This window comes from Amia ocellicauda, chromosome 16 (genome assembly GCF_036373705.1).
Source record: "Amia ocellicauda isolate fAmiCal2 chromosome 16, fAmiCal2.hap1, whole genome shotgun sequence".
In the NCBI taxonomy this organism is placed as follows: domain Eukaryota; kingdom Metazoa; phylum Chordata; class Actinopteri; order Amiiformes; family Amiidae; genus Amia; species Amia ocellicauda.
In genome coordinates this window covers 15,422,036-15,433,503 of record NC_089865.1, presented here as the reverse complement: position 1 = coordinate 15,433,503, position 11,468 = coordinate 15,422,036, and the positions used below count along the sequence as shown (strand labels likewise).

At 37.1% G+C, this 11,468-nt stretch overlaps 3 protein-coding genes across 7 annotated transcripts; 2 read left to right on the top strand and 1 right to left on the bottom strand.

Moving 5' to 3' along the window:
- Window positions 1-39: 39 nt before the first annotated feature.
- ormdl1 (ORMDL sphingolipid biosynthesis regulator 1) lies at window positions 40-5,447 on the top strand. 2 transcript variants are annotated; one of them, XM_066687434.1, is made up of 4 exons: window positions 40-136; window positions 2,138-2,317; window positions 3,504-3,655; window positions 4,332-5,447. In XM_066687434.1, exons 2-4 carry the CDS (start codon window positions 2,144-2,146, stop codon window positions 4,465-4,467), a joined length of 462 nt encoding a protein of 153 aa, XP_066543531.1. In that variant the 5' UTR covers window positions 40-136; window positions 2,138-2,143; the 3' UTR covers window positions 4,468-5,447. The 2 variants fall into 2 exon arrangements, with proteins under 2 accessions (XP_066543531.1, XP_066543530.1); XM_066687433.1 differs by having other exon boundaries at window positions 100-211.
- A 314-nt stretch (window positions 5,448-5,761) lies between these two features.
- Window positions 5,762-8,088, bottom strand: adat3 (adenosine deaminase tRNA specific 3). Its single transcript, XM_066687432.1, has 2 exons — window positions 7,916-8,088; window positions 5,762-7,121 (listed from the first exon to the last, which is right to left on the bottom strand). The coding sequence occupies exon 2, from the start codon at window positions 7,106-7,108 to the stop codon at window positions 6,038-6,040; it is 1,071 nt and encodes a 356-aa protein (XP_066543529.1). The 5' UTR covers window positions 7,109-7,121; window positions 7,916-8,088; the 3' UTR covers window positions 5,762-6,037.
- Window positions 8,089-8,293: 205 nt separating this feature from the next.
- Window positions 8,294-11,448, top strand: osgepl1 (O-sialoglycoprotein endopeptidase-like 1). Of its 4 annotated transcripts, none has more exons than XM_066687430.1 (8): window positions 8,305-8,490; window positions 8,642-8,764; window positions 9,022-9,409; window positions 9,707-9,911; window positions 10,069-10,217; window positions 10,455-10,585; window positions 10,886-10,957; window positions 11,193-11,448. In XM_066687430.1, the coding sequence occupies exons 2-8, from the start codon at window positions 8,703-8,705 to the stop codon at window positions 11,275-11,277; spliced, it is 1,092 nt and encodes a 363-aa protein (XP_066543527.1). In that variant the 5' UTR covers window positions 8,305-8,490; window positions 8,642-8,702; the 3' UTR covers window positions 11,278-11,448. The 4 variants fall into 4 exon arrangements, with proteins under 4 accessions (XP_066543525.1, XP_066543527.1, XP_066543526.1 ...); XM_066687431.1 differs by having other exon boundaries at window positions 8,330-8,370; XM_066687428.1 differs by having other exon boundaries at window positions 8,294-8,764.
- The last annotated feature ends 20 nt before the right edge of the window (window positions 11,449-11,468 follow it).

The following is an 11,468-nucleotide window of genomic DNA, read 5'->3' as shown; positions in this document are numbered from 1 at the left end:
ATAGCTGAAGTTTCTGTTTCTATGCAGCGATTGGTTGACATAGCTGTCAGTCACTCGATTACGCCCCCTCCATTTCCGGGCTGTGTGAATTCTTTGAGTGAACAGAACTACAGTCAACAACATCATCATCGTGGGGGTGAGTGAGGTTGTCGGCCTTCGTTTTCGTATCAGGATAATATTTTAGAGCAGACGTCTTTAATAAGCCACTTCTGTAAGTAGAAATTGCTTCTAAATGTTGTAATGCCCATGAGTAAATACATATATAACAAATGTTTCGTGTGTGTTTTCACTGGTGACCTAGATATTTCTCCAGCTGTAAATCCTTATTCAACTGGTGTTGTAGCTAAGTAGCTTAAAAAAACCGCAATGAAAAGAGAGCGATCTGTGATACTGTGCAACTAATTAGACTCTAACACTATAACTTGTTTGTGCTTTATGGTACATTGACAAGTTAAATCAAGAGATATGCTTTTTAAAACTTGGTTTACAAATGAAGCTATGCAAAGCCAATTGATTGCTTTCTCTTTTAAGAAATGTATATCGAAAGGACACTGGCAATCTGAAAACGACTTTTTGATCATTGCAAGTAGACTTGATTTAAAATATAATTAGGTGACGATAGGGACAACAGGGATTTTGCTGTTGTTATAAAGTATTTCCTACGTTGATTTCAATGCACCGATTGCTGCATTATTAATAATACTTAATTGTTTGGAGGAATACAAATGCGTTAACCCCTGTGGCTGCATGGTTACATCACTCCTGAAAAAGCCACTACATCATTTTGTTTTTTTTTACCCCTTGCATCTTGACCTACAATTTCTGAGCTTGTTTCAGTTATTTCCCGACGTTTTTTAGTGTTTTGTTTTGAATTATATTATTATGTAGGTGCACATTGTTAAGCCGAAGTCCTTATATAAGATACGATATATCTGAAATGAACCGAAGACGTTAACCGGTGCATAATGTGCATAACATACTGCACTTGATCGTTCCTTAATCTTGAACTTACATTGTCTGTTCAATTGCTGCAACTTATTGTATTGCAAACATGCATATAAATGGTTCATTGTACTCGGAGAGATGCCAAGACTTTTTTTGGGGAAAGAAAACAAAACAAAATCGTGGTGCAAGTGTTTAAGAAACTGCGCAAATACCAGTGATGCAACACTGAACTTTGTTCCACCGACCAGACACTTTCATAATCAAGTAAATATGCAGTTGTTTATCTTGGACTATGCAAAGCCACACGATTACAAGACTGAAAGGTGGTTTACACACGCTTTATTGCACTTCTCAGTTGTGGGTACCCTTCAAAGTATTTTAGCACACCACAGGACAGTCTGTGCTGTTTAATGCAGAAACCCATGTTTCCTCTGATTTGATCCAGTGCAATTGTCTTTCACTACTTTTTCATTGTATTTAACGTTTCAAACCAAGCCACCTGATCTTTTCCACTAAAATAATTACTGCAGAAAGCATAATGAATGATGCTCGCTCGCCTTTCAAGGAGATCAAAACACTGCTAAGGAGTTAGTATTGACTTATTGCAGAATTACTTTTTGGAGTTATGAGGGTTTGATGTGAACTGCTGATTGCTGGCAAATGTAGTATTTGATGGGCCATATTATTACAAAGAGGGAAAATGTTGCAGAGCTGGGAACAATTTTTAGATCAGGAGGAATCAAGGAAAAGGGATGACTAATAGTGCATTTGGTCTGGTATTAAAAGTGATTTTGGAGCCCCGGGAAGCAAGAATTCACAACAGTCAAATACATTTTAAAGAAGTGTTAGGAACGGGAAGTCTTTCATTAAGATCATTGTAGGAGGAGAGGTTTAGTGCCATGGCCATTGGGATTTATGAATTAAAGGGAATGTTGAATTTCACAGCTTGAGCTACAATGCAATAGCACAGATATTTTACACAATAAAAGCTCAGAGGGGGCTCCCACAGTCAGCAAATACAAAAGTCTTACTTCTTACTTTGTTGGGGTTGTTTCTTTACTATTATTATTGTAATTGTAAGTCTTTCACAACTTATTCACAACCCGACTACCACCCACCTCCCCTGACCCCCATGAAATAAATAAATCCAAAGTCCATTCACTGGAGTTTCGTATGTTTTTGTCTTTCCCAGAACAAAATGAATGTAGGTGTTGCACACAGTGAAGTGAACCCCAACACAAGAGTAATGAACAGTAGGGGAATCTGGCTGACCTATGCACTTGGTGTTGGAATGCTTCATATCGTGTTACTCAGCATTCCCTTCTTCAGCGTACCAGTTGTGTGGACCCTAACAAATGTTATTCACAATTTGGTGAGTAATCATGTATCCTGAAACCTTTTATCATGCCCAGAAGAATGAAAAAAGGAACCAAAACTACATGTTTAAACACCAGCTAAACTTGAAAGTGTAACCACTGCCAGATTAAGCTACACTTGACTACATAGTCCATATCTCGTATTTCATGTAATTAAGTGTATTAGTTAACTGTTGCATGCATTTTTGTTATTTTTTTTTTTAGTAAGAACATAAAAGTAGAAATGAAATGTATAGCTTTTTCCAAGATCAGCAGTTGTGTAGAAATGGGGAAGTTCTGAAAATAAGTTACTTCCTCTGTGTCAATATATTGAGATAATAGTCTTCTTTGTATTTGCTGGTTTGTCTTATTGCTGTGCTTTTTTCCTGCTCCGTGTGTGCTCTGCTTTTAATCCCAGCTGCTCTTATGCCAATTGAAATCCCTGGAGTTGTTATCTTGAGGATGGAGTGCAGCAGACAGCTGTTACTGAAACAAAGGGATATTTCCTAAACACATTAACAATGCCTTCAAATACAAATAAAACCAAGGTTATGGCTGTAATGTTTGTATGACATAATTGATCGAACACAAAAGGGGCTCTGCACGTGGTGAAGGATGCACAACAAGACGCTCGTCAAATTATTTTAAACGGAGGAATCATTTCCTGCTTTTTGCTTATTTGGTAGCTTATGAGGTACGATATTAATGTTTGAAATCTCTGTCCTGAAGCTGCCTTCTAGTTCCTTTTCTCACACTGCAGTATATTCATTAATGTATTAATGGGGCTAGTCTCCAGTCATATTTTTTCTTCAAAATAAGTATTTAATGAAAGGCAATCCTCAACGTTGTCCATGTTGTATACACTATTCTTCAACATTACTGGCAAAAAATTGCACGCCAACATTCTAGTAAGTGATAGTTTTGGGGAGGGCAGAGCTGTAGGTGTGGATATATTCAAATTGTTTATATTCAGATTGTGATTACCTGTGCTTTAGCTGTTGTGGCTACAGATTTTCACATTTCAATTTACTTTCATGGACAAATTAACCCATTAAACAAAAAAGATTATTATATTTTGTTTTGCATTGACTGAAGTGTTGTATTAAGATGGTACACAGAAGCTTTACTGTGTAGAAGAAGGCCTTTGTAAGTAGGGTCTGAATGTTGCTTAACAGCCTAAAAGCTGTGTGTTTGAATTTGCAGGGGATGTACGTATTCCTGCATGCAGTGAAGGGCACCCCATTCGAGACGCCAGATCAGGGCAAAGCCAGACTACTTACCCACTGGGAGCAGCTCGACTATGGAGTGCAGTTCACATCTTCAAGAAAGTTTTTCACCATCTCGCCAATAATATTGTAAGATTGTTTTCCACGGTTATACAATCAAACAAATACATCCTGTAAGATAGAACCTTACAGAAAATTGTATACTAAGAGGCATTGTGTGGCACAAACGCAAAAAATATTAATGCACAGTGAAATGTTGCTGTGCTATTGACCGAGGTGGTATCTTTCCTGTTCTCTATTACACATTCTTTCCATAGTGTTGCAATTGAGTAAAAAATACTCCAAAAAGCTTCCTTAGCAGCATCTATATCTTTATATAATTTATACTTAATGCATTTCCTTCAAAAGTAAACTATTTCCATTTTTGTTCAAATTGAACTGTTAGTAACTTAGGCTACTTAACCCTTGATTAAATGTATTTTCTTAATTCTGTGGAAGTGGAATTTATTTTCCTTTGATATATTGTTGCTAAGAAATGTAGTGAACAGAACTAGGTTCAAGCTCTCTTTTATATATATATATATATATATATATATATATATAATTATTATTTATTAAGTTGTAACAAGTTCCCCATCAATGATGCACAGACAAAGATTGAAACTTTAATATGTCAAACACTCCTGCAATGGGAGTAAAAATGTGACTGCAAAGAAAGAACCCACAAGTTATTTTAATTCCTTGTTGTTGAAAATGTTCAATGCAACATTGCTAATCTTTTATTTTTTCTTTACATTTTTTACAGGTACTTCCTGGCAAGCTTCTACACAAAGTATGATCCAACCCACTTTATTATAAACACTGCTTCTCTTTTAAGTGTGCTTATCCCAAAATTGCCACAGTTACATGGAGTCCGAATATTTGGCATCAATAAGTATTAAACTGGAGTAACTGAAAGCTGCAGTCTTGTGACCAACGCTCCAATAAGCTATTGCTTTTTACATGGTGAGATGGATTGGTAACCTGCTGTACTTTGTACCCTGGTAGTGTGTACTAAGCAGTTTTGTACAGTATGTGTCTAATTGCCACTTTCATTGTTTAAATGCATCTGGAAAAACCATGTCAGGACTTTCTAAGAGGAGAATGCTGTGTGCATTACTAACTTAAGTACATATTTAATGTTGGACTTCCTCAAAAGAGCTGGGCAGGCCCAGTTCTAAAACTTGAAGCATTTTCATGATTTTTTTTTTTTTTTTCCTGTTTGGTTTTCTTTCACAAGATTTGCCTTCTGCATCCAGAACGGCAACGAAACAGAAGAGAGTCCGTCATTTCTAGAGGCGCTCTGACCAAAAGCCACAGAAGAAGTCAAATGTATTTTTACAGATCATTTGTTCATGAGTAAGGGCCTGTGATTCATTTTAAGATGATGCATTTTTTATTTAATAGGTGTTACTTTGCATATTAGTATTTAAAGTACCTGTTGTGAAAACAATTATTGTTTTGCATGGTTTGTTGGAGAACTGAATCATCGCTACACATGGTTAAGAATGACCCTCAGTCAAAAAGGACTTTTGATTTTCCCTACTTGACTGTATAAATATCCTATCAGTTTGTTTAGTTTTGTGTAAGATTTCCATTCTTAAAAAAGGTGAACATAAAACTGGTGAGGCTTTTGGATTGTAAAGCTTACATGTTCTTGTTGCTAAAGGAACTTGTTTACCAAAACATGTCAACAGTATGTTGTATTTACCCAAAGTTCATCTAGCTGTACTTGAAAAGTACATGTCTGTGGAATATATTTTTTTAAGCTCTGTACTATTGCTGATGCAGCTAGTCCTTGTAGGTCTCTGCTCACCTGTGGTATTCCTGGAGCTTTTCGACATCCCATTTACCTATGACAATAAAAATCATTTGTGCCCTTCAGTGTGTTTGTTTCCCATCAGATCAAAGTGTGAATTCATAATGGAAAGTGTCGATTTTGATGTCCGGAGAGTATGAGGACTATGAGTTTGTTTAGTTTTTGGTTTTGAATTCATTGTACCCTATTATGACCATTGGGAAGAAGAAAAAAATGTTGACTCACACTTTGTGTTTTTAACCTCTAAACTGTCTGTACAGAATAAAATAGACTCAAAGTATCTGGAATAAAAATTGCTTATAAGGTATTAGTCCTGTAACCACATATTTAAAGTAAGCCCTGTATCGTTTATGATACCATTACAAATAATACAAATATGCATCTAGCAGTTTAATGAAACATAATATGGGTTCATACATGTCTATACCACAGGATTATATAACCACAGTTGAATATAAAATAAAGGTTACTTTTGGAATATCAATTTGCAGTAAAATGTCTACATATGAATGTCAGACTTAAAACATTAAAAATCTAAAATTGGCTCTTTTAAAACGTCTGTTTAGGTCTTTAGTGCACAATGGTGATAGTGTCTTTACAATGCAGTTTAACAGAACCATATTTATTAAAGGTTCCGTTAAAGGACCACACTTTCACTGCTCCCACTTTGCAAGCTGCATGCACTCCTGTTTCATAATTCCTTGAAAAACCTCAAAATGATGATTGAGATCTTTCTGGGTGTGAATTTTGTAATTGGTTCCTAAAGCACCATCTGGTGATGCAGCTCCGTAGAACACCCTGTTGATTCTGGAATGAACCAGTGCCATTGCACACATTACACATGGTTCTCTTGTTACATACAAATCATAACCAGTGCAAATGTATGGCAGTCCGCTCTCTTTTGTCTGACTGAAGTTACTCACATCCCCAGAGGGCAAACAGTCACTAGTAAGTTGGTAGTCTGAGGCATCTACTGGCAAGAAACGACAGGCTGGGTGAGTGTTGTAACTGTAAGTTCCACCACCTTGTCCATGAGCCACAAGATCAATGCAGACCATAACAGCATGAAGCAAAGGGCGAGGACCTTTCCTGCAGTCATGGCCCACAGCAAGAACTCTCTCTGTTTCGGGGTCAACAACAATGGCACCCACAGCCTCCATTCCCTCTCCTTGTCCGGCTTTAGCTGCTGCAATAGCCTGCTCCATGTACTCTTGCATTTTGAGTTTCTGATCAACCGTAAACAGCTCTCCTTTCAGTGCTACCGTAACTTGTTTGTCCTCGTGGAAGGATGTGGGCCAATGTTTGCTGGCTTTTTCGAACTGGGGTCTAGTCAACGGAAGACATGCTGGTATTTTCACTAGAAATGGTTCCCCTAAACCTTTACAGTCCACTGTGGCTTGAGGCAGCAGAGTGGATATGGACATTTCTTTGCTTTTTGTAATGTCTGTGACATCGCTTTTGAGACACACAATTACTTCTAAAGGGTGTGGGCTGGCCTTGTCCTTACATGCTCGCACCCTCTTGATGTGCTGAAGACCTTGCAGGGGGTACAGCGCTGCCAGCTCCTTCACAAGACGAGATGTTTCTCTCTTATGAATGATAGGGGCAGCATAGGCCTCCAGTAAGTCAACATCTTGGGATTGCTCATCAGAAAGTACTGGTAAAATGTCCCAAACCATCACTTCACTTTTCTCTGTTCTTCTGCGTTTGTGCTGTGGCTCCATTCTTAGGACAATCCTGTCAAAAACAACAGTTTGCTTGAAGTCTTTCAGACATGAACATGCCAAAGCAGTGTCTTGGTTTCGAATGTGATGTGCTACACTGATTGTCATACTTCACAGCACATCAATTTTAGAAATAAGTCTAATTTCTTTAGACAAATAGGCTGAATCATGGACAATGAAATGTGAATCACTTCATTCAAAGTCAGCACTCATTTGTCCAAAATGTATTTTACCTTCAAAATGATGACAAATACATTTATTACTAAATCATCTTTAACAGTGTATGACTCTGCCTGCCCATACATGCTGAGTTTAAGGAAATATGTCACACACTCGTCTTTATTTTATTATTATCATTTTTCCTAAGGATTATTTCTGATTTGCTATATACATCAAAATCACTTGAGTAATGTCTTGGGATTAATTACAAATATGAAGCTTTATTCTTTAACGTTTCACTGCAGACATTACACATGCAGTGTTCAGAAAATAAAATATAATTCTTCCAAAGTAGTTTTCTATTAATTTGAACAAATTATGAATCACCAAAAAGTCACCAGTAAATGTACAATTGTTAACCATTCAATTTTGCGTTTTAAAAAGAGAGAAAAAGTTGAACGTAAAAATGATTTAAATGTAAGCTATAACCCCCGCACTAACGATGTTTAAACATGGGATTACATTGGCCCTTTTTCGATTACACGTCAAAATGTTTGTATTAAATCTGAATAAACTTTGTGATCTGATAAAAAATATAACTAAATAATAGTACTAAATAGTATTTTCCAGATTTTTAAGTTTACTTACCTCTGTAGTCTTTCCCCAAAATTAATCGATGTTCAAGCAATGTAGAGATTTTACAATTTGATATACAGGTATACAAAAACGGAATGCGATACCATATTCACAAAGTAAATTACATGTTTTAAGTAATGTTTAGCACCCACATTTAGCCCAGTCTCCCACGCTGAAAAAGCTGTTACGTGTGTATAGTTTGTCCCCGTCGAAACATTTTATGAACACATGGTTCCTGTATAGTATCTTCCTTGCACACTGACATTTCACATGATACATCAATTAAAAAAATAAAATAAAATAAATAATTACAATTACGTTGATATTAGACATTTACTGTAATTACGCAATTGGTGAAATCCAGGATCAACTTCAAAATCTAATTGGAACGTAGACGTGTATATTTGTTTCCTGTAGGAAATGTTTATGTGCCGGACAGAAATCAGTCTTCTAGATGGGCATGGATAGTAAGGGTCTTTAGGGTTTATCTATTTATTATAGATGTTTTAATACCAGAATTTCATATCGAAGTTGAAAAATAAAATATGAATACAGTTGAGACGTGGCAGACGCCTGCGAAAATACATGTAATGTTCACTAAGTAAATTCAAACTAAATCATGTCACCATTATTGTCTCTATCTGCTACGTTTCGAAGCATACATATCAGAAGCACATCTATATTAAACTGTGTTTCTGAGTTGCGTCGACGACAAATAAAAAACGTGTTTTCAAACAGACAGTTATGCAGGCTGGTCTTGGGGATAGAGACGAGCTGCGACGACACAGCAGCCGCAGTGATGGACGAGACGGGCTCCATCCTGGGGGAGTCCTTGTATTCCCAAAAAGATGTACATTTAAAGTAGGTGAACCTGCTTCTGTTGTACATTCACATTGTATACGCGTTAGTTTAATATAGCCTATAGTTGGAAATAATGTATATCTACAGAATTGGTATCATATGTAAATGGCTGTTAACTTTAATAACTTAGAACATTAAAGATGTCACCCAGAGATTCACTCAGTTTAATAATTGGTTAATTGGTTTGAGACCATACATTTTATGCAGCATTGTTGCCTAAGCACGTCCATAGTTAATAATGCTTTCCACTGTTTCAGAGCAGGTGGGATAATTCCCCCAGTGGCACAAAGACTGCACAGAGAGCACATAGCTCGGGTGACCCAGGAGGCTCTAGACATGAGTGGAGTTGCACCCAGTGACCTGTCTGCTGTAGCCACTACTGTAAAACCCGGACTGGCCCTCAGTCTGGGAGTGGGGCTTGATTACAGTATAAAATTCATCCAGCAACATAAAAAGCCATTCATCCCAATACACCACATGGAGGCCCATGCTCTGACAGTCAGGATGATAGAGCCTGTTCAGTTCCCATTCCTGGTCCTGTTGGTCTCTGGGGGTCATTGTCTGCTGGCAGTTTCCAAAGGAGTCGATGACTTCCTTCTCCTGGGAAAGTCTCTGGATGAAGCACCAGGAGATATTTTAGATAAGGTATGTCATACCTTTTGAATTCACGTTTTGAAAAGGTATCCTGTTGCAGGAAACCAAGTTTTCAGCATTGTTTTCGAAAGTGAATGTAAAGTTTACGATTGTAAAAACTAGATTTGTTGAGTGATGAATTATATGTGAATCATTCACTCATGCAATTTTCATTGAGTCGTTATAATAAACAATAATTCATGCTACGTTTTTATGGTTCGAATTTTGGGTAATCTTCAGAGTCACAGCTGTACATTTATGCAGCATCTGTCAACTGAATCTGTATCTGTAAGTTATTTTCTTTGGCAGGTAGCAAGAAGACTGTCTCTCATTAGTCACCCAGAGTGCTCTACACTGAGTGGTGGGCAGGCCATCGAGCATATAGCTAAACAAGGTGACAGGTTGAAGTTTTCCTTGAAGTTGCCAATGGGTCAACACTCTGACTGCAACTTTTCCTTTTCTGGTCTTCGCACCCAGGTGATACATATAATTCACAAAAAAGAAGGGGAGGAAGGTAATATTGCCTCACTTTATATATACATTAATTGTCACGTGAATAACACACCTGGTTTATATCAATTGTTATCTAATATCTTCTTAAATAGCATGAGGTATATGTGCTTAGCGCTTATATGTTGTTGGACAGTATAACAATTGTTTCTTTATTGCAGGTATACCGATGGGTCAGCTGTTGTCTTGTGTTAATGACATTGCTGCTGCAGTGCAGTATACTGTGGCATCCCATATTGCAAAGCGCACACATCGTGCCATTCTGTTCTGTAAGGCAAAGGGACTATTGCCTCAAAATAGTGCAACTCTGGTAAGCCTACCTAATCAATCATACCTTTGTATACCTTAAACAATAAAACATCTTCACAACGAGAATGGAATATATAAAATCTACTCTTTCAATTGATTCTCACTAAAATGCATCTAATTAAACAAAAGATCAAAATCAAATTAAAACATAACGAGGCCGTATACATTTTGGAATAATAGTTACATAATAAATAAATACATAAATAAATCAGACTGACCAAAACATTTCATGTTGCAGGTTGTCTCAGGCGGAGTTGCAAGCAACCAGTATATCAGAAAGACTTTGAAGATTGTAACAGATTCAACAGACTTGACTTTGTTATGCCCACCTGCCAAGCTTTGCACAGACAACGGTGTCATGATTGCATGGTGAGGATTCAGGTCTATGGGTAAACTTTTGGGGGGGGGGAGTTGCAACAAACTAATATTGTCTTTGTAAAGTAGTAATGAATGTACAGTGTGGATCCTATAAGAGTTGCAGAATGTTTTGGTAGAAGTATAAATCTGAGCGTTCCCGAGGGTCTTTCCGAGTAATAAATATACAAGAATAAACAGTGAGTCACAGGGTTTGAAAGTGTGGTTGTCTAATATCTACCATTTACCTAGTGGTGGCTTTCAGAATAAATCACAATCTTTTAGGAGCCTGAATAAATCCTGTTAATTTTTCAGGAATGGAATTGAGAGACTCAGAGAAGGAAAAGGAATCCTGAATCATGTTGAAAACATCTGCTATGAGCCAAAGTAAGCCACAAAACTTTATGTATATCAAAATATGATTTACAAAACTACAGAATGTTTTCTTCCATCTATAAAAATGGACCTTTGATCAAGAAATCACCTTTATTTTACAAGTATGACTAGGCCTACTTTGTGACTTGCTAACCACCTGAAGCATTGCCTTATAATAACAATAGTGTACAAGAATGTAATTGTATACGGTCTGCATGTCTAGCCTGTTGTGATTTGTGTGCTGCAGGGCTGCCCTTGGGACTGACATCTCAGGACAAGTGAGGGAGGCAGCTATAAAGGTGCCACGACTCAAACTGGAGATAAAAGAATGAGGGGTTTCTTTGGTTTGGTTGTACTTTAACAAATCTAACTCGGCAGCAATGTATGGAATTGTATATACGATTCATTTTGTATATGAGTGTACCTATGTGAAATGTATAAACAGTTTTTCCCTACACTGAGTACAAACTGAATAATAAAGTATTGTACTTGATCAAAATATACAGCTGGGTTTTCAGTATTT

Bases quoted from the DNA above. Each gene is read 5' to 3' on its own strand.
- ormdl1 (XM_066687434.1), top strand. From the start codon at position 2,144: ATGAATGTAGGTGTTGCACACAGTGAAGTGAACCCCAACACAAGAGTA. The intron at 2,318-3,503 runs GTGAGTAATCAT...TTGAATTTGCAG, and splicing joins CAAATGTTATTCACAATTTG to GGGATGTACGTATTCCTGCA. The intron at 3,656-4,331 runs GTAAGATTGTTT...CATTTTTTACAG, and splicing joins ACCATCTCGCCAATAATATT to GTACTTCCTGGCAAGCTTCT.
- adat3 (XM_066687432.1), bottom strand. From the start codon at position 7,108: ATGGAGCCACAGCACAAACGCAGAAGAACAGAGAAAAGTGAAGTGATG.
- osgepl1 (XM_066687428.1), top strand. From the start codon at position 8,523: ATGTCACCATTATTGTCTCTATCTGCTACGTTTCGAAGCATACATATC. The intron at 8,765-9,021 runs GTAGGTGAACCT...CCACTGTTTCAG, and splicing joins CAAAAAGATGTACATTTAAA to AGCAGGTGGGATAATTCCCC. The intron at 9,912-10,068 runs GTAATATTGCCT...TCTTTATTGCAG, and splicing joins CAAAAAAGAAGGGGAGGAAG to GTATACCGATGGGTCAGCTG.